The following is a 25,666-nucleotide window of genomic DNA, read 5'->3' on the forward strand; positions in this document are numbered from 1 at the left end:
GTGGTTTGTTGCAGGAGATAATAATAATGTTATTAACTAACATTTATGGAATAATTATCATACACCCAATATCTTCTGATGTATTTTTATTATTTTAATTTTTTAAAAATTGATATAGTATCAATTTTGGAGAGTACATGTGATTATGTAATACATTCAGATAATTTGTGAAGATTCAATCAGCATAATTGAGATATTCATCACCTTAAGTATTTGTCCTTTTTCTGCTAAAAATTCAAGTTATTCTCTTCTGGCTGTTTTTAAATCACAATGGATTATTGAAAAACTATAACCGCCCTACTCCTCTAATGTATTTTTAGATAATTATTTAATCTTCAACACTACCAAATGAAGGAGGCACGACTATTATCCCCCTTTTAATGAAGGTGGAAAACTGAAGCACAGAGAAGTTAAGTAACTTTTTTTAGCTAGTAGAGTTCAGTACACAGCCAGTCATTCTAGCCTCCGTCTATGTGAAAAGGGAAAAACAGCCAGTTTAAATTCATTTCTGTTATTCCTATTCCAAGTGCATATTAAGTGGCATGTTGTAGTTATTAAAAATCTCCCTGACTTTAATGGAAATACTGCAAAGTTTCGTAGATAAGCTATGTAGGACATGAGGATTCAAATGGGAGGAAACATTTTATCATAAATATAAAGGTTTGGTGGGGTTTTTTTGAGGGGGAGGTGGTTGTTTTAGTTATAGCAGCAAAAGCATTGTTCACATGAGTTCAGTCTTCTCTGGGTGTTATTCACATCAACTATCAAGTACTTTTCTTTTTTAGGTGCTTCTGGTGGATGGGAAAGGTGTGCCCATCCCCAATAAACGCATCTTCATCTCTGCAAGTGAAGCCAATTATTTCTCCAATGCAACCACCAATGAACAGGGTCTTGCACAGTTTTCAATCAATACTACCCATATCTTAGCTAATAAACTTTTTGTCCAGGTAAGTACAGAAAGACAAACCTCTGAGGACAAGAGGAAATGTTAGGAACAGTGATATATTCAGAAGAAACATACAGATTGCATTTAAGAGTGAGAAATAAGAAGATATCTAACTTTGAGGTTATAAAGTTGAGGATAATAGAATTTCATGAAAAAAAATATACAGGCATTAGAAAAGACACTACAGAAGTGCCTGATAATTTTACTATCATTATCTGTAACATTTTATATATTATGAAAATAATCTTATTTGATTTGGGTCTTGGACAAGATCAGCTGCTTCAGTAATTCCTGTAATTGGTTTTACGTTACTTTTCCCACGTCTACTTAGAAATTTTGTAAACTGATCACACACACACACACTCTTAATATAAATTGTCTAATGATGATGATCAAGAGATTTCTATAGCTAAAAAGTTTTCATGCTTGTTATCTCAAATAAGTGATAAAAGACTATAATTTATGGATTTCAGTGTAGATAAATAGCATATAAATTATTTCTGTTTCTCAGTGTTCACATGTGAATTCAGCTCAAAAATATGTAATGATTTTAATGTTTTCTATGTGATAGACACTTGCTGTCCCTAGGATTTAAAAGGTGACTAAATAGTCTCCTTATGCTTTAAAAGCTCCTATTTTCATAGAGTTGACAGATCTGTAAATTATTACTACAATGTGTTTAGGTGCAAAAGGTTTTTTTAAGTAGGAACTTTATTAGGAGAACAAATAGAAGAGTCCATAAAATATGCCTAATAAATTTAGAAAAAAATAAATGCACTCTGAAGAAAAGCTTAGGAGCAGTTACCACAAGGGAAATAGAATTGTGCACTAAACAATATCTGCCAGGCTTAAAGTTTCAGAAATCACATGGGTCTTAAAGGTTGGAAGTCACAATAATGATAAGAGGCATAAATGCTAATTTACTAAGGATTACTATAATTAATTTTGAAGCTCATAAGGTAACAGAATGTTATATTAATACAAAACCTAATTTCAATTAAGCCAATTTATGAGGCAATTCTAATTCTGAAAAATCCCTTTTCCACTTGTTTGAGTTATTTATCATTCTCATTGGGATGTCATTTTTCCTCTAGTTTTGAGGGGCAGGAGGAAAATGTCAAAGTAGTAACGAGTTAGCAGAATCGGGGCAACAGAGATAAATGTGTGGATGATTTCCTTTTAATATTTGAATGTTGGGAGGCTGAAAAATTCATTCATTTGGCTGTCAACCACTATGAGTATTTTAGAGTGTATTTTAGAGTGGAAGACACAGTTGTAACTATTCATTTTGGTGAGAAGCGAAGGTGAAGAATTTCAAGACGATATCCTGTCTTTGTTTTTCTGTTTACTCAGGTTTACACTGTGCATCCCAACTTGTGTTTTCACTATTCATGGGTAACAGAAGACCACCAGGGCGCTCAGCACACTGCAAATCATGTTTTCTCCTTAAGTGGGAGTTACATTCACCTGGAGCCTGTGGCTGGTACCCTGCCCTGTGGCCACACACAGAGTATCAGGGCACACTACATACTGAATATTCAGGCTGGGGGAGAGCTATCGGAGCTCAGTTTCCATTACCTGGTAAGAATGAGGCCATGGAATACAATTGCAGCTTATCAGTAGGACAAAAGTGGTCAATAGGCTCAGGAATGTCAGAATAAACTACTTGCACACAACCGCTTTGTGTTCTTGTTGTGCGTCCTTCATTCTGTGAGTTTTCTTGAGGTTGATTCTCTCCAGCAGAGATTTGACAACTGAAAGTGGGTCATGTGGGGAACAGAATGCTGAGAACTGTGTCCAGCTCAAGAAAAGTTCCTTTGCTGTTTCTTCATTTCAGATCATGGCTAAGGGAGGCATCGTCAGATCTGGGACCCACACTCTGCCTGTGGAGTCAGGAGACAGTGAGTATCCTCAGATTCATCTCTCCTTGCTCCGCTAACACATCCTTACCCTTCCCTCAGTGACAGTTCACAAATGGGAAATCATTTCCATCACCCCTTCACAGTAAGGAGGATATACAGGAACATCCTCGTCTTATGACTCTCTGGCATTTTTAAATTCAACGGTCAACAGATAAATTTGATTGTCTACTCTGTATCAGTCACTCTGCTAAGGCACGCTAGTTTTCACTTTCATTTGTTTCTTCTAACAGTAAAATTAAAAAGCTTCCTTCTATTCGTCTCCACCCCCAATAAAGTGTACATTGATTATGCTAATATTGCAGAGAAGAAAAGAGTAATTATCATGGGAAATGGGAAGGAAGAAAGGTGATAGATATTTTTTTTTCTTGTGCCAGGCCATGAGTACTTTATATGTGAAGTTGGATTCACTTCAAGAATAAATTGAGGCCTAGGGAACCAAGATTGTTTTGTATTCTAAGTCAAATGATGTAGAGGTTGAACCACTGAAAAGAGAACCTATGAACATTTTTGTAATTAACCTAAACTAAGGCAAACATTTTACCAGTTTCCACCACATCCGTGAGCTAAACTTAATAATCATTAGGATTGCTCCATGCCTAATGTTTTCTGTTTTTGTGGTTTCTCTTCCTGCTAAGTTGGAAACATAAAATATCAATTTTTAATATTTATTTTTCAGTTTTGAAAATTGAAACAATTTTGAGAAAGTTAAAATTTACAAGTTATTAATCAGTACTCTAATAATTAATAATTATTTTAATTAAACATTAAAAACTGCTGCCAGTTTTGAATATCAGTTTTTTCCCAATACTAGTGTAGAGATAGATATACAGAGTGGACCCCACTGTGTACATTGTTCCTCTTCAATTTTTGTTGAATAATTTTCTTCTAATACTGGTCTATGTATCACATTCACAGAAATAACTGAAGGTTTTAAAACACTTATTTGATTTTTTCTTTTATAATATTTCAATTTGAATTTTATTCATAACAGGAAGAGTCTGTATAAAAATCTCTATGTAGTAAAATGAGGAATAGTTATTTAATCATTCACTTTGTGAAGATGCCACAAAATTTTAATGAAAGTAGCTGAGCCAACAATTGGAAAAAACTTCTCTATGTAGCTAATTAAATCACAATTGTTTCATCATAAAATGATTTTAACCACATATTTTAATAGTTATTAATTACCGATTTACTCTTCACCAAAGAATTACTGAAAGCCCTTACACCTCTGTGATAAAAGAACGAATTTTATTCACAATTTGTCTAAATTCAACTTTTTAAAGCTTTTCAAATTGTCCAAGTTAAGCTTCCTCATATTGTTCTCTTTTCACACTATTCTTCATACTGTCCAAATTATTATTTCCTAAACTATTTGCCTATTTAATTTTCAGAATTCAGATTTTAAATAATGAAGCCGTCTCAAATTTTATTATTTATTATTTTTATTTTTTAAACTTTTATTTTAGGTTTGAAGGGTTCATGTGCAGGTTTGTAATATAGGTAAACTCGTGTCACAGGAGTTTGTTGTACAGATTATTTCATTACCCAGGTTCTGATCCTCTTTCTCCACCCACCCTCCACCCTCCAATAGGCCTCAATGTCTTCTGCTCTCCCTCCTCCTACCCTCCATCCTCAGATAGGCACCACTGTGTGTTGTCCTCCTCTTTGTATCCATTATATTCTCATCATTTAGCTCCCACTTATAACTGAGAACATGCAATATTTGGTTTTCTGTTCCTGCATTATTTTGCTAAGAATAATAGCCTCTAGCTCCATCTATGCTCCTGCAAAGGACATGGTAGCATTCCTTTTTAGGGCTGCATAGTTCCATGGTGTATATGTACCACATTTTCTTTATCCAGTCTTCCACTGATGGGCATTTAGGTTGATTCCATGTTTCGCTATTGTGAATAGGGTTGCAATGAACATTCGTGTGCATGTGTCTTTACGACAAAACGATTTATATTCCTTTGGATATATACCCAGTACTGGGATTCTTGGGTCAAATGATAGTTCTGTTTTTAGCTCTTTGAGGAATCACCACACTGCTTTCCACAATGGCTGAACTAATTTACATTCCCACTAACAGTGTATAAGCATTCTGTTTTCTCCACAACCTTACCAACATCTGTTATTTTTTGACTTTTAATAATAGCCATTCTGACTGATGTGAGATGATAATCTCATTGTGGTTTTGATTTGCATTTCTCTGATATTCAGTGGTATTGAGCTTTTTTTCATTCGCTTGTTGGCCACGTGTGTATCTTCTTTTGAAAAGTGTTTATTCATGTCCTTTGCTCACTTTTTAGTGTGGTGGTTTGTTTTCTCCTTGTAAATTTGTTTAAATTCTATATAGATGCTGGATATTAGACCTTTATCAGATGCATAGTTTGCAAAAGTTTTCTCTCATTCTCTAAGCTGTCTGTTTACTCTATTGTTTCTTTTGCTGTGCAGAAGCTCTTTAGGTTAATTAGATCCCATTTGTCAATGTTTGCATTTGTTGAGATTGTTTTTAGTGTCTTCTTCATGAAACCTTTGCAATTCCTGTGTCCAGAATGGTATTGCCTAGGTTATCTTCCAGAGTTTGTATACTTTTTGGTTTTGCATTTAAGTGTTTAACCCATCTTGAGTTGATTTTTGTATATTGTGTAAGGAGGAGATCCAGTTTCAATCTTCTGCCCATGGCTAGCCAGTTATCTCAGCACCATTTATTGAATAGGGAGTTCTCTCCTTGTGGTTGTCAGCTTTGTTGAAGATCAGATGGTTGTGGGTGTGCAGCATTATTTCTGGTCTCTGTATTCTGCCCCATTGATTTGTGTGTCTGTTTTTGTACCAGTACTATGCTGTTCTGGTAACTGTAGCACTGTAGTATAGTTTGAAGTTGGGTAGTGTGATGCCTCCTCCTTTGTTCTTTTTGCTTAGGATTGCCTTGGCTATTTGGGGCTCTTATTTTAGGTCCATATAAATTTTAAAATAGTTTTATCTAGGTCTGTGAAGGATGTCATTGGCAGTTTTATAGGGAAAGCATTAAATCTATAAATTGCTTTGGGCAATATGACCATTTTCACGATATTCAGTCTTCCTATCTATGAGCATGGAATATTTTTCCATTTGTTTGTGTCATCTCTGATTTCTTTGAGCAGTGTTTTATAATTCTCATTGCAGAGATTTTTCACCTCCCTGGTTGGCTGTATTTCTCGATATTTTATTCTTTTTGTGACAATGGTGAATGGGATTGCATTCCTGATTTGCCTTTTGGCTTGGCTGTTGTTGGTGTATAGGAATGCTAGTCATTTTTGTACATTGATTTTGTATCCTGAAATTTTGCTAACATCATTTTTCAGCCTGAGGAGCTTTTGGGCCAAGACTATGGGGTTTTCTAGATACAGAATCATGTCGTCTGCAAACAGGAATAGTTTGACTTCCTCTCTTCCTATTTGGATGCCCTTTATTTCTTTGTCTTGCTCGGCTGTTCTGGCTAGGACTTCCAATACTGTGTTGAATAGGAGTGGTGAGAGAGGGCATCCTTGTCTTGTGCCAGTTTTTAAGGAGAATGCTTCCAGCTTTTTCCCATTCAGTATGATGTTGGCTGTGGGTTTGCCATAGATGGTTCTTATTATTTTGAGGTGTGTTCTTTCAACATCTAGTTTATTGGGATTTTTTAACACAAAGAGGTGTTGAATTCTACTAAAATCGTTTTCCACATCTGATGAGATAATCTTATTTTTGTCATTAGTTCTGCTTATATGATGAATCACATTTATTGATATGCACATGTTGAACCAACCTTGCACCACAGGGATGAAGTCTACTTGATCACAGTGGCTAAGCTTTTTGATGTGCTGCTGGATTCTGTTTGCAAGTATTTTATTGAGGATTTTCACATCGATGTTCATCAAGAATATTGGTTTGCAAATATTTTGTTGAGGATTTTTGCATCAATGTTCACCAAGGATGTTTGGTCAGACTATTTTTTATGTGAGTCCCACTTCTCCTCATTGGGGGCAACCCCACAACCTGGGACTGCAGCCACTACCACCTCACCCCCATCAGGGTTTTCAGGCTGGTAGCAACTCTACATTTCCCTGGGACAGAGCTCACAGAGGGAGAGGCTGGCTGCCATTTTTTCTGTCTTGAAGCTTCCATTGCTGTAACTTTCAGGTTCCAAAGGGCAAGTAGTGATTAGGATGTAGCATGGATCCCCTGCACAGCACAGCTGACCTGCTAGTTCTTTTAGTTATGATGTGAGGTTGTCACCTCACATCTAACTTTTTGATGTGGATGTTTAGTGCTATAAGTTTCCCTCTTAACACTGCCTTAGCTCTGTCCCAGAAGTTCTGGTATGTTTTATCTTTGTTCTCATTAGTTTCAAAGAACTTGCTGATTTCTGCCTAAACTTCATTATTTGCCCAAAAGTCATGCAGGAGCAGGTTGTTTAATTTCTATGTAATTGTATGGTTTTGAGTGATTTTCTTCTTATTGAACTCTATTTTAATCACATGGTAGTCCAAGAGTGTGGAGTGTAAGATTTCGTTTTTTTAATTTGCTGAGAATTGTTTTATGTCTGATTGTGTGATCGATTTTAGAGTAGTGCCATGTGCAGTTGAGAGGAATGTATGTGTTGTTGTTTTGAGGTGGCTAGTTTTGTAGATGTCTATCAGATCCATTTTGTTCCAGGGCTGAGTTCAGATCCTAAATGTCTTTGTTAATTTTCTGCCCTGATGATCTGTCTAATACTGTCAGTGGAGTGTTGACTTTTCTCAATATTGTTGTGTGGGAGTCTAAGTCTCTTTGAAGGTCTCTAGGAACTTGTTTTATGAATCTGGGTGCTCCTGTGTTGGGTACATATAGATTTTGTTTAGTTAGGTCTTCTTGTTGAATTAAACCCTTTATCATTATGTAATTCCCTTCTGTGTCTTTTTTTTTTTTTTTTAACCTTTCTTGGTTTAAAGTCTGTTTTGTCTGCAATTAGTATTGCAACCTCTGCTTTTTTCTTTTTATTATACTTTAAGTTCTGGGGTACATGTGCAGAATGTGCAGGTTTGTTACATAGGTATATGTGCCATGGTGGTTTGCTGCACCCATCAGCCCATCATCTACATTAGGTATTTCTCCTAATGCTATCCCTCCCCCAGTCCCCCACCCTCCAACAGGCCCCAGTGTGTGATGTTCCCCTCCCTGTGTCCATGTGTTCTCATTGTTCAACTCCCACTTATGAGTGAGATGTGGTGTTTGGTTTTCTGTTCTTCTGTTACTTTGCTGAGAATGATGGTTTCCAGCTTCATCCATGTCCCTGCAAAGGACATGAACTCTTCCTTTTTTATGGCTGCATAGTATTCCATGGTGTATATGTGACATATTTTCTTTATACAGTCTATCATTGATGGGCATTTGGCAACCCCTGCTTTTTTGTATTTTCCATTTGCTTGGCAGTTTTTTCTCCTTCCCTTTGTCTTGAGCCTATGGGTGTCACTGCATGTGAGATGGGTCTCTTAAAGACAGCATACCACTAGGTCTTGCTTCCTCATCTGGCTGGCCACTCTGTGCCTCTTAATTGGGGCATTTAGTCCTGTTTACATTCGAGGTTAATATTGAGATGTGTGAATTTGAATCTGTCATCATGTTGTTAGCTGTTTGTCAACTTGTTTGTGTAATTGCTTTATAGTGTCACTGGTCTGTGTACTTCAGTGTGTTTTCGTACTGGCTGGTAATAGTCTTTCCTTTTTATATTTAGTGCATTCTTCTGGAGCTCTTGTAAGATGGGTCTGGTGGTAACAAACTCCCTCAGCATTTCCTTGTCTGAGAAGGATCTTATTTCTCCTTCATTTATGAAGTTTACTTTGGCCCAACATGAAATTCTTGGTTGGAATTTCTTTTATTTAAGAATGTTGTCTGGACACGGTGGTTCATGCCTGTAATCCCAGCACTTTGGGAGGCCGAGGTAGGTAGATCACGAGGTCAGGAGATCAAGACCATCCTGGCCAACATGGTGAAATCCCATCTCTACTAAAAATACAAAAATTAGCTGGGTGTGGTGGTACATGTCTGTAGTCCCAGCTACTCAGGAGGCTGAGGCAGCAGAACTGCTTGAACCTGGGAGGTGGATGTTGCAGTGAGCTGAGACTGCACCACTGCACTCCAGTCTGGTGACAGAGTGAGACTCCATCTAAAAATAAATAAGTAAATAAATAAAAAATAAATTAATGTTGAATATAGACCCCCAGTCTCTTATGGTTTGTAGGGTGTCTGCTAAGAGATCCACTGTTAGTCTGATGGGCTTCCCTTTGTAGGTGACTTGTCCTTTCTCTCTAGTTGCCTTAACATTTTTTTTCTTTCATTTCAACCTTGGTGAATCTGATGATTATGTGTCTTGGGGATGACCTTCTTGTGAAGTATATTTTGGGGTTCTCTGCATTTCCTGAATTTGAATTTGGCCTCTCTAGCTAGGAGGGGAAGTTCACGTGGATGATATCCTAAAATATGTTTTCCAAGTTGCTTTCATTATGCTCATCTCTTTCAGGGACACCAACGAATTGTAGATTCAGTCTTTTTACATACATAATCCCATATTTTCAAGAGGTTTTGTTCATTCTTTTTCATTCTTTTTTCTTTATTCTTGTCTGACTATTGTATTTCAGAAAGTTAATCTTGTAGCTCCGAGATTCTTTCCTCAGCTTGGTCTGTTGTGCTGTTAATACTTGTGATTGCATTATGAAATTCTTGTAGACCGTTGTTCAGCTCTATCAGGTTGGTTATGTTCTTTTCTTTACTGGCTATTTTGTTTATCAGCTCCTGCATCATTTTATTGTGATTCTTAGCTTCCTTGGATTGGATTTCAACATTCTCCTGAATCTCAATGATCTTCATTCCTATCTATATTCTGAATTCTATTTCTGTCGTTTCAGCCATTTCAGCCCAGTTAACAACCCTTGCTGGAGAACTGGTGTGATCATTTGGAAGAAAGAAGATGCTCTGGCTTTTCCAGTTATTAGAGTCCTTGTGCTGGTTCTTTCTCATCTTTGTGGGCTGATGTTCCTTCAGTCTTAAAAATTGCTGTTGTTTCGACTTTTTCCTTTTATCCTATTCGATGACCTTGGGAGTTTGATTGTGGTATAAAGTGGGTTCAGTCAACTGACTTTGTTACCAGAAGATTCAGGGGCAGTGGAGGCAGGAAGGGGCAAGGCTCAGCTCAGGACTCCTGGATTGCCTGCTGTAACTCCGGGGGACTGGTATCTGGCTCCAGCTTTGTTCTCTGGCTCCTGGAGGTTGGGAACATGCTGCACTGAAGGGACCAAAGTGCTCCCAAACCACTGGTCACAACACCCCTGTGGGTGATGTCAGCCAAAGCACTTTGCAGGATGGTAGCCGTGGGATCCCTCCTCATTCACATGTACCAGCAGCACGGCAGTGGCAGGGTGCTGGGGTACACGCTCATCAGCTGTGGCAGGGTGCTAGCAGGTGCCAGGTTCCCGGCCTTTGTGCAGGCATTCATAGCAGTGGTCACAGCAGTATGACTCAGGGGATTGGGGGATCCCCACCAGCAACTGTGCATGCATTTGCAGTGATGGTGGTGTTAGCATGGGGGTGGGGCACTAGTGGGTGCAGGACTATATGAACCTTTTGTGTGCATTCATGCTGGTGGCAGTGTCTGCACATGGCTAGGGGTGGGTTTGTGTGTTTTGTGCCTAGTTTTGCACTGGCAGCTCCAGTGCATGGGCAGGGTGCTGGCAGGGTTGGGGTTGGTGAGCTTAGTGCATGCCAATGCTCTGATGTCAGTGGTGGTGTGGTAGAGGTAGGGGGGATGGAGTACACTCACGCTGCCAGCAGCAGCAAGGCACGGTGCACGTACACACAGGTGCTGGCAGATTTTATTATTAAAAGTTTTAATTTCCTGCCACTATTCTTTGCCATAAAGTCACTATAATATTTTTTCTGTTTTTATAACATTTCGATCTACCCCACCTTCCTTGTTGAACTCAAGACACAGTGATAGAAGGGCTTCCTTCCTTTTAGAAGGGGAACTTATTTCCTTTCTGAGGTCTGAGCTAAAACTTGATCTGTCCAACTGAAGAGAAATATGAATGGCATGACACTGCCTTAAGGATATTTTAAACTTCCTTTCTTCCCAAACTTAAGAGCTTTGCAGTATAAACACATAGTGATATAAAATAATAAGTGCTGTTAAGCTAAAGTAAAATTTGCATAAAGTTGGAAAATTTCCATGTTCTATGTAGAGTTAAAACAGTTTTTAATTGAGCACCACCTATCTCAGGGCTTTAATACAATCGTTTTTAAAAAGTAAATTTTGGCCAGGCACAGTGGCTGCTGCCTGTAATTGCAGCATTTTGGGAGGATTGCTTGAACCCAGGAGTTTGGGACCAGTCTGGGCTACAGAGCAAGACCCTATCTCTACAAAAATATATGAAAAATTAGCCAAACATGGTGTTGTGCACCTATAGTCCCAGCTACTGGGGGAGGCTGAGGCAGTACAATCACTTGAGCCCAGAAATTTGAGGCTGCAGTGAGCTATGATTGCACCACTGCATTCCAGCCTGGGCAACAGAGCAAGATCCTGTCTCAAAAAAAAAGTACATTTATTTAAAATGTACAGCATAATGTTATGGGACACATATAGATAATAAAATGACTACTATAGTGATACAAAGTAACATGGCCATTATCTCACTTACTTACTCATTTGTGTGTGTGTGTGTATGTGTGTGGCAAGAACAGCTAAAATGTACTCATTTGGCAAAAATCTAAAATATAGTACCATTTTATTAACTACAGTCTTCATGTTGTGTATTAGATAGCTAGCCTTGTTCATCCTGATATTATACGTCATAAAATATTCCTAAGGATATTAGACTTAATTTTTAATACATATGGTTAAGAAAAAAATAAAATCAATTATAATTCTTCTGCAATTATAATTGTCCTTGTCCTACATTATTTGGAGTTTCAACAATGTCTAGAGACTGTTATCCTACGTATTGTCTAACTGCACCAAGAATATGTTACTGGAAAAGAACTTGGAAGCACCGGAATTTAAAGCCATATAGCTGGGAATCTGGAACAGGAGGGATGTAGAGAAAAGGAAGATGTGGAAACAATGCCAGATGGTATCTGTCCTTTCTTTATGTACCAAGGTCTCAGGAACTTTGCTGTCATTAAGTCTCATATGGTTTTATAATTACTGTTATTCAACTAAATGTGGGCCATGTACTCAAGTCACCAGTGGACCATTCAGGAAATGGAACCTTTGTTGTTGCCTTTTTGTAACTACCTGGTGGCCCTTTACCCTGCTTTAAAATGTAATGTATTTTCTGAAGTGTTATCTGGCACCATTTAATACTTCCAGTAGAAATATGCTAATGTACTTATAAGAGTTTAATGCTGCAATGAAAATTCCAAGCATGAAATATTCTTTTAGGAAATTCAATTAGTAGGAACTTTTTTTTTACATACAGAACTTTTTAAAAGTCATATATTACAAAATAAACTCATTATATCTTACAAATTATAGCTCTATATTTAAATTGAGAATCACCTCTAGTTTGAAATGTAAACAAACTAGTTGTCACACATATACGCAGAAAATCTGGAGCTATTGGTATTTAATTGATTTAGGCAACAGTTAAGTGGCATATCAAATAAAAAAGATGTGAGTGAATGGAACTTTGTTAACTTATGCTATAATTGAAGTTCTGAAGGGAGACATTGGCCTACTAATTTCACCAAATAACTAATGGCACGTAGAGAGATTAAGCCATTGAATGAATGGACACAGTTCTAAACTGAATAAGACCAAGCAATAGTGTCCGGACTTATGACCATTTTGTCTCACTCTCTCTATGTTCCAGTGAAAGGCAGTTTTGCCTTATCCTTCCCTGTGGAGTCAGACATTGCCCCCATTGCACGAATGTTCATCTTTGCCATTTTACCAGATGGAGAAGTTATTGGAGACTCTGAAAAGTTTGAGATTGAAAACTGTCTAGCCAACAAGGTGAGTGATTTAACAGAAAATTAAAAGAACACAAATAAATGATACTGTAGGAGCCATCTATTTCACCCCAGAGAAAGCTGAGTCCAGAAAAGTAAAATGAGTTGCCCAACAGTTCCCAACAAGTTTATGGCAGACCTGAATTTCTAGGCATCTAATACAGTACTTTTTCAATTACACAAAGCTGCTACCAAATAAAATACAATCAGTTTTGTGTTCATGATGCTCTTCTCTGCTGATTCAATTGTGTAAGTATGTAAAATGCTAAGACTCAAAATTTCCCAAAGCCTGAAGATTAAGTGCAAACACCTAGGATTACCTTATCATGTGTCAGAGATAAAGATGGCCATCTAAAAATCAAACAAGATATCTATCCTTATTCTGCCTCAGTTGTCTCCTTAGGACAAGACTAAGCTACTGAGAAGCTATATTTTGTTAAGAGTCCCCACCTATGTGCTAGTCATGTTTAAAAGAGTGAATAAATTAATGTGTTGCCAAAGTATTAGATAATTTGGATCCTGTCTAAATAGCATCACTTTTGGTCACTGGAGTAGGTAAGCTTGTTATAAAATTAATACTTGCAAACATAAGGGAAGTCATGTACCTTTTAACAGATCTAACTATTTATGTCTCTAGAGTTGTTGGGATCTGTGATTGGGGTAATAAGTGATTTACAAATTATTTTCTATTTTTAAAGTGAAGGAAACATATAAAAATAGGTTTCTGACTGACATCACCAACATAGTCGTATGAATTGAATATAAGGGTGACTTAGGAGATGCAGATGACTGCAAGATCACCGAAGTTGGGAAAATGCTAGTTGATGTGCCCTTCATTTCCCACAGGTGGATTTGAGCTTCAGCCCAGCACAAAGTCCCCCAGCCTCACACGCCCACCTGCGAGTAGGAGCTGCTCCGCAGTCGCTCTGTGCCCTTCGTGCTGTGGACCAAAGCATGCTGCTCATGAAGCCTGAGGCTGAGCTCTCCGCGTCCTCAGTGAGTTTCCAGCAGCCTTGGGGACCCGGAAGGGCCGTTCCAGAGGCTCAGAGCAGGAAGCCTCTGTTGAGAGTAAAATGTAACAGTAAAAATCCTTCCCACTTGCCGAGTACTTGATAGTTTTTCAAGCCGTCTCATATAGGTTTTCTCACTTAGTCTGCCCAGCATTCCGGAGAGTAATAGTCCCATTTTAAGATGAGAAAAGAGGATTCAGAATAGTTGAGAGATTTGTTCAAGATAAGTGGCATAAGCTGAGATGTGATTCTGAAATTCTGAATCTGCCTGCAAGTATAATTCCTTCTATGACACAGCTTCTGTTTCTGTAAAGAATCAAGTCTTAACCTCAGTTATTAATGTCTTACAGTGATATTCATGAAAGCTATATTTTAAGATTCCCCATTTATGTGATAGTCATGTTTAAAAGAGTGTGGCCCGAGTAATAGATAATTTGGATCCTGTCGAAATAGAATCACTTTTGGTCACTGGAGTAGGTAAGCTTGTTATAAAATTAATACCTGCAAACATAAGGGAAGTCATGTACCTTTTAACAGATCTATTTGTGTCTGTAGAGTTGTTGGCATCTGTGAAAGTGGTAATCAGTGATTTACAAATTATTTTCTACTTTTAGAAAATGACCTACTACACCTTTGTTAGCAATGTTGATTCACAGACTAAAATTTTAATTCTCTGCTCTTTACTATAGTTATATTAATTCATGGGGGTAACATTTTGCATGTTGTGATGATTTATTTATTATTATTATTATTATTTCAAGCTTACTACATGCTAGATCTGTTGTAGAAGCTGGGAAAACAGAAGGAAACGTATCACAGTCCTTGTCCTTAGAGAGAGGCAATTAAAAAAGGCTATAGGTGGCTCAGCAAAATAAAAGGTGAACATTTGTTAATTATTGCCATTTGGAGAAAATACTGTCTAATATGGGGTTTTTGAAGAACAATTATCAGAAGGAAGGGAAAAGTTCAGAAACTACTTGTCTAACCTATTTAAAACTAGATTACTCATATTTGGAATTTTTAACATAATGCAAGAAAAATAATATTATGATTTCATCATTGATAAAAAGTTATGAGAAATGTGATAGCTTTAACTGCCTCATGAATCACCATTTAAAAGGGTCAATTGACTTATGTATCTGGGAGGTATTATTACCTTTCAATGTTGCTTGGTAAATTAGTAATACGAAAGTTTCTTTTGTTTGTTCTAGTTTCTACTTCATGTCTATTAAAATGTTAAACTGTAAGATAACTATATCCGAGACCCCGTCCTACTTTTAATTATCAAAATTAACATTCTTCAGGTTGGAGCATATCCACTAGTGCCCCCTGATCTGCAGGGGTGTGTCTCAAGACCTGCAGTGGATGTCTGAAACTGTGGATAGCACTGAACCCAATGGCCATCAGCCGGAACAAGTTTATGTTCCTGTCTTCCGCCCACAAATTTAATGCCTTTTCCATCTTAAGGAAGCACTTACTGTGTACTGTAGCCATAATTTTTGTAGTTTGAGATGTCACAGCAAAACAAGCATGATTTTCTTTTTCCTTCTTCACAGTTTCATGGATAGAAGATTCATTCTTACCGTAGGTCTTAGCAATCTCAGCATACATCATTTTTTCTTTCCTTATCAAGTGGAGAACTTTCACCTTTTCACCTAAAGGAAGCACCTTATGGTGTCTCTTTCACTTCCGAATTGCCAGCCTCAGTACTCTGGTGCATTGGGGCCATGATAAAGTAAAAAAAGGGTGACTTGAACACAAGCACTGTGATACTGTGACAACCTTGTAACAGGATTCTAGGTGACTAAGGGGCAGGGAGTGGCTACAGTGTGGATCCACTGGAAAAACGGAGGATTCATGTCCCGAGCAGGATGAAGCAGGAAAGTGTGAGATTTCATCATGTTGCTCAGAATGGCAGCAATTTAAAACTTATGAATCGTTTATTTCTGAATTTTCCATTTAATATTTTTGGATCACAGTTGACCACAGATAATGGAAATCTTGGAAACCAAAACCGCAGATCGGGGAGATTGCTATTATCAAAATTTTTCTTGATCTTGATTTGTATTTTATATATATTTGATATATCTCCTCATAGCATAATAATTATTATGCAAGAGACAATGACTATATTTCTGTGTTTTAGTTAGAGGAAACAACCTCAAGAAGTTAACCTGATACAAGAAAACTGTCTCTCTGGGTGCTTCCTTTGGAAATATGCCTGTTATTTTTACAGTCTGCATTTATGGCAGTCTATTCTAAGCTATTAATTTCAGCAGGTAGTACAGGAATTTAGTCTACCTCTCAAAAGTTTATGTCTGTCTTATTCTGTTTAGTCATATACATTTAACAGTCACTTCAGTAAGGTTTGGTAAACTTGGAGTGTTGTGGAAGTGAGAAGGAATTATGAACGTAACTGAAGATTTCAGATGATAAATTATAGAAACTTTTAAGCTCAGTCGCTTTGAATAATAATAGAAATCATTAGTTCACCCAATATAAATAATACACGTTCATTTATGTACCTACTTAATTCTACTCAAAAACAAAGATAAATAGATAAAGAAGTAGAAAGGGTGTTTGTGTTAGCTACCTACTGCTGCATAACAATTTTCTTCAAAACCTAGTGGCTTAAAACAATAAAACATTTATTATCACATGCGATTTCTGTGAGTCAGGAATTCAGAGCTGCTTAGCCAGGTGGGTCTAGCTTGTGACCTGTCGTGATTGTGATTAACATGGTAAGAGAGCTAATGTGTTCCAAAGAGTACTAAAGTTGCAATATCTTTTATGACCTAGGCCTGAAAGTCATATCCCCTCATTTCCACAATATCCCATTGGCTATAGAGGTCAACCCTATTCACTGTGGGACGAACAATTTTAGGGCGTGAATACCAGGAGGCAGAGACTGTTGTGGGCAATTTTGGAAGCTGTCTCCACAGCCTGACCTCTGATCCCCAGAAACACATGAGCTCTCACATGTAAAATATACTCGATCCTCTCTCTGAGGTCCCTAAAATTCTCATCGTAAAATAGGAACACCTCAAAGGCTAACTATCATTTAAATCAGGTCCAAGTACCGATAATGCCTCTCAGGTGTGATTCCTCAGGTACAATACCTCTAGATACAAACACATTGAACTAAAGCGTACTCAAGTTATTTGGCCCCACACACTCAACATACAATGGTGGAACTGGCATAGAATAATCACTATCGACACTCCTGTTCAAAAAGGGGGAAACAAGAGGCACTCAGGGGTTACTGGTCCATAAGTACTCGAGATTAAGCCAGGCAAATGGAAGTTCTCTGATTAAGACTCAATCTTACATCAGTCCAGGGATAAATATTCAGGCCTCTGGCCCTGCCCTGTGGGTTCTTGATTCTGTTGAGTCATCCATTTTCCATAAAAAGTACTCTGCATAGACATTGGTCTATCCAATATAATGATACAAGTTCATTCATGTGCCTATGTGGTTCTTTTATTTTATTTTGAACATGGACTGTGTTTTATTTATTTATTTCTTCAACTTTTATTTTAACTTCAGGGGTACAAGTGCAGGATGTGAAGGGTTGTTACATAGGTAAACGTGTGTCATGGTGATTTGCTGCACAGATCAACCCATCACCTAGATATTAAGCCCAACATCTATTAGCTATTCTTCTTGATGCTCTCCCTCCCCACACCCTACCCTCTAATAGACCCCAGTGAGTGTTGTTCTCCCCCATGTGTTCTCATCATTCAGCTCCCACTGATAAGTGAGAACATGTAGTGTTTAGTTTTCTGTTCCTGTGTTAGCTTGCTGAGGATAATGGTTTTCAGGTCTATCCATGTCCCTGCAAAGGACATGAACTCATCCTTTTTATGACTGCATAGTATTCCATTGTGTATATGTACTACATTTTCTTTGTCCAGTCTATCATTGATGGGCATTTAGATTGATTCCATGTCTTTGCTATCGTGAATAGTGCTGCAGTGAACATATGCATGCGTGTATCTTTATAGCAGAATAATTTATATTCTTTTGGATATACACTCAGTAATGGGATTGCTGAGTCAAATGGTATTTTTGCCTCTGGGTCTTTGAGGAATCACCACACTTTCTTCCACAATGGCTGAACTAATTTACACTCCCACAAACAGTAAAAAAGCATTCCTTTTTCTCTGCAACCTCACTGTTGTTTTTGACTTGTTAATAGCAGCCATTCTGACTGGTGTGAGATGGTATCTCGTTGTGGTTTTGATTTGCATTTCTCTAATGATTAGAGGTGTTGAGCTTTTTTTCATATGTTTGTTGGCTGCATGTATGTTTTCTTTTGAGAATTGTCTGTTCATGTCCTTTGCCCACTTTTTAAAGGGTTTTTATTTCTTGTAAGTTTGTTTAAGTTACTTGTAGACTCTGGATATTAGGCCTTTCTCAGGTGGGTAGACTGGGAAAATTTTCTCCCATTCTTTAAGTTGTGTGTTCACTCTAATGATATTTCCTTTTGCTGTGCAGAAACTCTTTAATTTAATTATATCCCATTTGTCAGTTTTTGCTTTTGTTGCAATTGCTTTTGGCATTTTCATCGTGAAATCTTTGCCTGTGCCTATCTCCTGAATGGTATTGCCTAGATTTTCTTCAAAGGTCTTTATAGTTTTGGGTTTCACATTTAAGTATTTAATTCATCTAGAGTTAATTTTTGTATATGGTGTAAGGAAGGGGTCCAGTTTCAATTTTCTGCATATAACTAGCCAGCATTCCCAGCACCATTTATTAAATAGGGAGGACTTTCCCCATTGCTTGTTTTTGTCAAGCTTGTCAAAGATCAGATGGTTGTAGGTTTGCGGTTTTATTTTGGAGTTCTCTATTCTGTGCCATTGGTCTATGTGTCTGTTCTCATACCAGTACCATGCTGTTTTGGTTACTGTAACCTTGTAAAGTTTGAAGTCAGGTAACATGATGCCTCCAGCTTTGTTCTTCTTGCTTAGAATTGTCTTGGCAATTCAGGCTTTTTTTTGGTTCCACATGAATTTTGAAATAGATTTTTCCAATTCTGTGAAGAATGTCAATGGTAGTTTAATGGGAATAGCATTGAATCTATAAGATACTTTGGGCAGTATGGCCATTGTCATTACATTGATTCTTCTTATGCATGAGGATGGAATGTTTCTCCATTTGTTTGTGTCCTCTCTGATATCCCTGAGCAGTGGTTTGTAGTTCTTGAAGAGATCCTTCACTTCCCTTGTTAGCTGTATTCCTAGGTATTTTATTCTTTCTGTAGCAATTGTGAATGGGAGTTCATTCATGATTTGGATCTCTGCTTGCCTGTTGTTGGTGTATAGAAATGCTTGTGATTTTTGCACATTGATTTTGCATCTTGAGACTTTGCTGAAGTTGCTTATCAGCTTAAGAATCTTTTGGGCTGAGATAATGGGGTTTTCTAGATATAAAATCTTGTCATCTGCAAATAAAGGTAACTTGACTTTCTCTCTTCCTATTCAAATACACTTCATTTATTTCTCTTGCCTGATTGCCCTGGCCAGAAATTCCAACATTATGTTGAATGGGAGTGGTGAAAAAGGGCATCCCTGTCTTGTGCCAGTTTTGAAGGGGAACGCTCCCAGTTTTTACCCAATCAGTATGATATTGGGTGTGTGTTTGTCATATATGTCTCTTATGAGGTATGTTCCTTCAATACCTAGTTTATTGAGAGTTTTTAACATAAAGTGATGTTGAATTTTATCAAAGGTCTTTTCTGCATCTATTGAGATAATCATGTGGTTTTTGTCTTTAGTTCTGTTTATGTAATGAATTGCATTTATTGATTTGTGTATGTTGAGCCAAGCTTGCATCCCAGGGATGAAGCCTTCTTGGTTGTGGTGGATAAGCTTTTTGATGTGCTGCTGGATTTGGTTTGCAAGTATTTTGTTGAGGATTTTTGCATCGATGTTCATCAGAGATATTGGCCTGAAGCTTTCTTTTTTTGTTGTAACTCTGCCAGGTTTTGGTATCAAGATGATGGTGGCCTCAAAGAATGAGTTAGGGAGGAGTCCTTCCTTTTCAATTTTTGGAAAGTTTTAGTAGAAATGGTACCAGCTCTTCTTTGTACCTGTGGTAGAATTCAGCTGTGAATCCATCTGGTCCTGGGCTTTTTTTGGTTGTTAGATTATTTATTACTGCCTCAATTTCAGAACTCGTTATTGGTCTATTCAAATATTTAATTTCTTCCTGGTTCAGTCTTCAGAGGGTGTATGTGTCCAGTAATTTATCCATTTCTTCTAGATTTTCTAGCTTATGTACACAGAGGTGTTTATAGTATTCACTAATGGTTGTTTGCATTTCTGTGAGGTCAGCAGTGATATCCCCTTGTCATTTCTGATTGTGTCTACTTGATTCTTCTCTTTTTTTCTTCTCTATTTGTCTAGTTAGTAGTCTATCTATTTTATTAACTTTTTTCCAAAAAACCAGCTCTTGGATTCATTGATTTTTTAAGAGGGTTTTTCATGCCTCTCTCTCCTTCAGCTCAGCTCTGATCTTTGCTATTTCTTGTCTTCTGCCAGCTTTGGGGTTTGTATGCTCTTGGTTCTACAGTCCTTTTAGTTGAGATGTTAGGTTGTTGATTTGAGATCTTTCTAGCTTTTGGATGCAGGCATTTAGTGCTATAAATTTCCCACTTAACACTGTTTTAGCTGCATCCCAGAGATTGCAGTACATTGTCTCTTTGTTCTCATTAGTTTCAAATAACTTCTTGATTTCTGCCTTAATTTCATTGTTTACCCAAGAGTCACTCAGGAGCAGTTTATTCAATTTCCATGTAGTTGTGTGGTTTTGAGTGAATTTCTCAATCTTGAGTTCTAATTTGATTGCACTGTTGTCTGAAAGACTGTTATGATTTCAGTTCTTGTGCATTTGCTGAGGAGTGTTTTGCTTCCAATTATGTGATCAATTTTAGAGTAAATGCCATGTGGCAATGAGAATAATGTATATGCTGTTGAATTTTGGTGGAGAGTTCTGTAGATCTCTATCAGGTTCACTTGATCCAGAGCTGAGTTCAGGTCCTAAATATCTTTGTTAATGTTCTGTCTTAATCATCCATCTAATATCATCAGTGGTGTGTTAAAGTCTCTCGCTATCATTGTGTGGGAGTCTAAGTCTCTTTGTAGGTGTATAAGAACTTTATGAATCTGGGTGCTTCCGTATTGGGTGCATATGTATTTAGGATAGTTAGCTCTTCTTGTTGAATTGAACTCTTTGCCATTATATAGTACCCTTCTTTGTTTGTTTGTTCGTTTGATCTTTGTTGGTTTAAAGTCTGTTTTGTCAGAAACTAGGATTGCTTTTTTCTGTTTTCCATTTGTTTGGTAAATTTTCCTCCATCCCTTTATTTTGAGCTTGTGTCTCTCCTTGCATGTGAGATGAGTCTCTTGAAGACAGCATACTGATGATGGGTCTTGGCTCTTTATTCAGCTTGCCATTCTGTGTCTTTTAACTGGGGCATTAGCCCATTTACATTTAAGGTTAGTATTTTTATGTGTGAATTAGATTCTGTCATCATGATGCTTTTTTCCAGACTTGTTTATGTGGTTGCTTCACCGTGTTCTGGCCTGTGTACTTCAGGGTGTTTTTGTAGTGGCTGGTAATGGTCTTTCTTTTCCAAATGTAGTGCTTTCTTCAGGAGCTCTTGCAAAGCAGGCATTGTGGTGATAAATTTCCTAACCATTCACTTGTTTGAAAAGAATCTTATTTCTCCTTTGCTTATGAAGCTTAGTTTGGCCAGGTATAAAATTCTGGGTTGGAAATTATTTTCTTTTAGAATGCTGAATACTGGCCCCCAATTTCTTCTGGCTTGCATGGTTTTGGCGGATAGGTCCACTGTTAGTATGATATGTTTCCTTTTGTAGGTGACCTGGCCTTTCTCTCTAGCTGCCCTTAACATGTTTTCTTTCATTTTGACGTTGGAGAATCTGAAGATTTTGTGTCTTTGGGTTGATCTTCTTGTGGAGTATCTTACTGGCCTTCTCTACATTTCCTGAATTTGAATGTTGGCCTGTCTTGCTAGGTTGGGAAAGGTTCTCCTGGATGATATCCTGAAGTATGTTTTCCAACGTGGTTCCATTCTCCATGTCTCTTTCAAGGATCCCAATCAGTCATAGGTTTGGTCTTTTTACATAATCCCGTATTTCTCAGAGGTTTTGTTCATTTCTTTTCATTCTTTCTTCTCTACTCTAGTCTGCCTGCCTTATTTCAGATAGATAATCTTCAGGCTCTGAGATTCTTTCCTCCTCTTGGTCTATCCTGCTATTGATACTTGCAGTTGCATTGTGAAGTTCTTGTGATGTGGTTTTCAGCTCCATCAGTAGGTTATGTTCCTCTCTAAACTGGCTGTTCTGGCTACCAGCTCCTGTATTGTTTTATCATGATTCTTAGCTTCTTTTCATTGGGTTACAGCTCAGCAAACTTTATTATTATCCACTTTCTGAAGCCTACTTCTGTCAATTCAACCATCTTAGCCTCAGCCCAGTTCTGTGCCCTTGCTGGTGAGGTGTCACAGTCATTTGGAAGAGAAGAGGTACTCTGGCATTTGGAGTTTGCATTGTTTTTGAATTAATCCTTTCTCATCTTTGTGAGTTTATCTACCTTTAATCCTTGAGGTTGCTGCCCTTTGAATTAGATTTTTGTTGGGTCTTTTTTGTTGATGCTGTTGTTTTCTGCCTGTTTTTCTTTTAACAGTCAAGCCACTCTATCATGGGGTTGCTGAGGTTTGCTGGGGGTCCACTCCAGATCCCAGTTGCTTTGATTTCTCCCATACCTGGAGGTATCACCAGCGTAGGCCACAAAACAACAAAGATGGCAGCCTGTGCCTTCCTCTAGAAGCTCCATCCTGGGGGGTACTAACCTGTTGCCAGCCCACATGCAACTGTTGGAGGTGGCTGGAGACCCTTATTGGGAGGTCTCACCCAGTCAGGAGGAATGGGATCAGGGACCTGCTCAAAGAAGCAAACTGGCTGCTTTTTGGTAGAGCAGGTGTGCTGCATTGGGTGGGATCCTTCCTCATCTGGATCACCTGTATTCTCCAAAGCCAGCAGGTTGAAGTGGCAGAGTCAACTGAACTGCAGAGATGGCAGACACCCCTGTCCCCCAGGAGCTCGGTCCCTCGGAGAGATCAAAGCTCTGTCTTTAGAACGCTGCCTGGAGTACCTGAAACCCCCACAGAAAGGTCCCACTCGGTGAGGAGGAATGGATCAGGGTCCCACTTAAAGAAGCAGTCTGATCACAATCTGGCAAGGTAGCTGTGCTGCATCGTGGGGGACCCTTCCTCATCCAGACCATCTGTATTCCCCAAGCCTGCAGGCTGGAGTGGCTGAATCCTCAGAACCACAGAGATGGCAGCCACCTCTCCCCCCAGGAACTCAGGTCCATCTCAGGTGGACTCCAATCCACTGCCGTTGGCTGGCTGGGATTCCAAGACAGTGAGTCTTAACCTGTGAGGTGCTGTGGAAGTGGGGTCCACAGGATGATGCTCTTTGGCTCTCTGAATTCAGCCCCTTTCCTAGGGATATGTACAAATAGATTTCCTGCCTTTGCAGGGATCCCAGGGCCGGAGTACTTAAAACTCCTGGGTCTCTGTGTGCCTGAGTGGCTGCTCTGCCAAGACTCCAGATAGCTTTGTGTATCAGACCCAAGGCCCTGACGGCATGGGTTCACGAGGGTATCTCCTGATCCACGGGTTGCAAAGATCCATGGGAGAAGTGTGATTTCCCAGGTGAGGTTGCACAATCACTCCTTCCGTTGCCCTCCCCCACCTTCACCCCTGCTGCTTTTCATTGTTCTCTGTGGCTCAAGTTGCTTGCCTAGTCAGTCTCAATGTGAGAACCTGGGTATTTCAGTTGAAGGTGCTGAATTTAATATCCCTTTTTCATTCCACTCTGTAAGTGCTGCAGACCGCAACTGCTTCTAATTGGCCATCTATACGATTTTCTATCTGAGAATAAGCCCGAGTAGATGTAAATGTTTAACAGGTGGCAATAATAATCTGTAGCTAAATTCCTCAGGGCATTAAGTATTAATTAAACACAGATGCAAGTTAGGTCTTCTTCCTATATTTAGTCTATTTTTACCTGTAGACTCTACAATGAAGTTTTAATTAATCCTTCATAACTTAAGGTTTTATTAATCTTTGGAAGCATTTTCCCAAGTAGGTTTTATTTCTTTATAACAAAACAACACTGTTAAATATAAGGAAAATCTTCATCTTATCTCTAAGGTACCAACTACATGAACGTACTCAAGAAAAGAGTGGTGATAATTATTTTATTTCTCTCATTCTATTTCAAAAGAAAAGTAAGTAACAGTTCTGCCTTTGATCTCTCCACTGCTACAGGTATATAATCTGCTAACTGTGAAGGATCTTACCAATTTTCCCGACAATGTAGACCAGCAGGAGGAAGAACAAGGACACTGTCCCCATCCTTTCTTCATTCGTAATGGAGCCTTCTATGTTCCCTTATCAAGTAATGATGAAGCAGATATTTATAGCTTTCTCAAGGTAAAATTCTCACTACTTATTAACATGCTGGCTTGTGATTTTTTGAATGTTAATAAAACTCTGTATCTATTCATAATCTTAGTAATTATGTAGACTTGCCTCTCCATTTTTCAGCAGAGAAAAATGAAGCCAATAAAAAGGTTAAAGTCTCTGTCAGGACCACATAGAAGCTCAGTTTGTGAGTCAGGGCTAGATCTAACCTCTGCCTATTCATCCAGATACTTTTTAGTTATATTTAGGGTTTTCTTGCAAACTAAAAAATAATAAATAAAGAATAAAATCTTAATAACCCATAAGTTTTGTAATTTACTCTATATTTCCTGTCAAGTGTTTTGCCATAGAATTAATATAAGGTTACTGGAATTACATAGGGCAGTCTCTAAGGATAGTATGTTTTATATATTCTAATCAAGCTTATAAGTTGATTGAATAATTATTTTTTTCCAGGGCATGGGATTGAAGGTGTTCACTAACTCGAAAATCCGAAAACCAAAGTCATGTTCAGTCATACCCCCCATGTCTGCAGGAGTAATAGGTCAAGGATACTATGGAGGTAAAATTTGCTTTTAATTTTATTTCATGTCCAACAATATTACTATGCCAAAAATGCTAAAATGAAATAATGTAGCCCTATTTCCATTTTATACACACAAAGAAACCAACATTCAAATTAATTGTTTCTTGCTGAGGTGACTTAGCTGGTGATAGCCAGAATTGATCAGGGATTATTTTTTAGATACATCAGATACTTCAGGGCACAAAATCAGATAAAATACAAGATTCTGATGTACCATAAGAGAGGGAAAATGCTGACAACGGAAGGAGAGAATAATTCTGATTATGGAAACAGGAAAGACATTCATAGGGATGCTGTATTTTGAAAAACATAAAGAAGGACAAAGGGCTTCACTGGTGACAAGAAACAACGTGAACATCACAGAACTATCTCGTAATCCATGGCCAAACCCACTACTCAAATAGAGCAGCCTTTTTCAAGACCCTTCAACTTATTAAAACATCTGTCTCATCACCAGATCTACTTACACTTGAACACTATCCAGCCATTTCTCATCCCTCTCTCATGAATCCAACTCCCCTTTTCTCCAAAATATTCCTGATGTCCATCTGCTAACAAATATTTATATGCTTGGATTGGAAATTAGAAGTCCTATGTGTGAAGTGGGTGTGTCACATCTCCTCTCTAAGCCTCAAATCCTTCATTAATAAATTGAAGGAATTTGACTAATAGTTCTTC

The 25,666-nt window shown here is 38.1% G+C and overlaps 1 protein-coding gene across 1 annotated transcript in view; it reads left to right on the plus strand.

Moving 5' to 3' along the window:
- PZP (PZP alpha-2-macroglobulin like) overlaps positions 1 to 25,666 on the plus strand; it is a 59,047-nt gene that overhangs the window by 13,354 nt on the left and 20,027 nt on the right. Inside the window, exons 11-17 of the mRNA XM_007967547.3 lie at positions 786 to 947; positions 2,300 to 2,527; positions 2,784 to 2,847; positions 12,735 to 12,877; positions 13,720 to 13,869; positions 24,247 to 24,411; positions 24,859 to 24,964. Of these exons, the coding sequence (XP_007965738.1) occupies positions 786 to 947; positions 2,300 to 2,527; positions 2,784 to 2,847; positions 12,735 to 12,877; positions 13,720 to 13,869; positions 24,247 to 24,411; positions 24,859 to 24,964 (1,018 nt within the window). The remainder of the gene's footprint in view (positions 1 to 785; positions 948 to 2,299; positions 2,528 to 2,783; positions 2,848 to 12,734; positions 12,878 to 13,719; positions 13,870 to 24,246; positions 24,412 to 24,858; positions 24,965 to 25,666) is intronic.

This window comes from Chlorocebus sabaeus, chromosome 11, assembly GCF_047675955.1.
Source record: "Chlorocebus sabaeus isolate Y175 chromosome 11, mChlSab1.0.hap1, whole genome shotgun sequence".
NCBI lineage: Eukaryota > Metazoa > Chordata > Mammalia > Primates > Cercopithecidae > Chlorocebus > Chlorocebus sabaeus.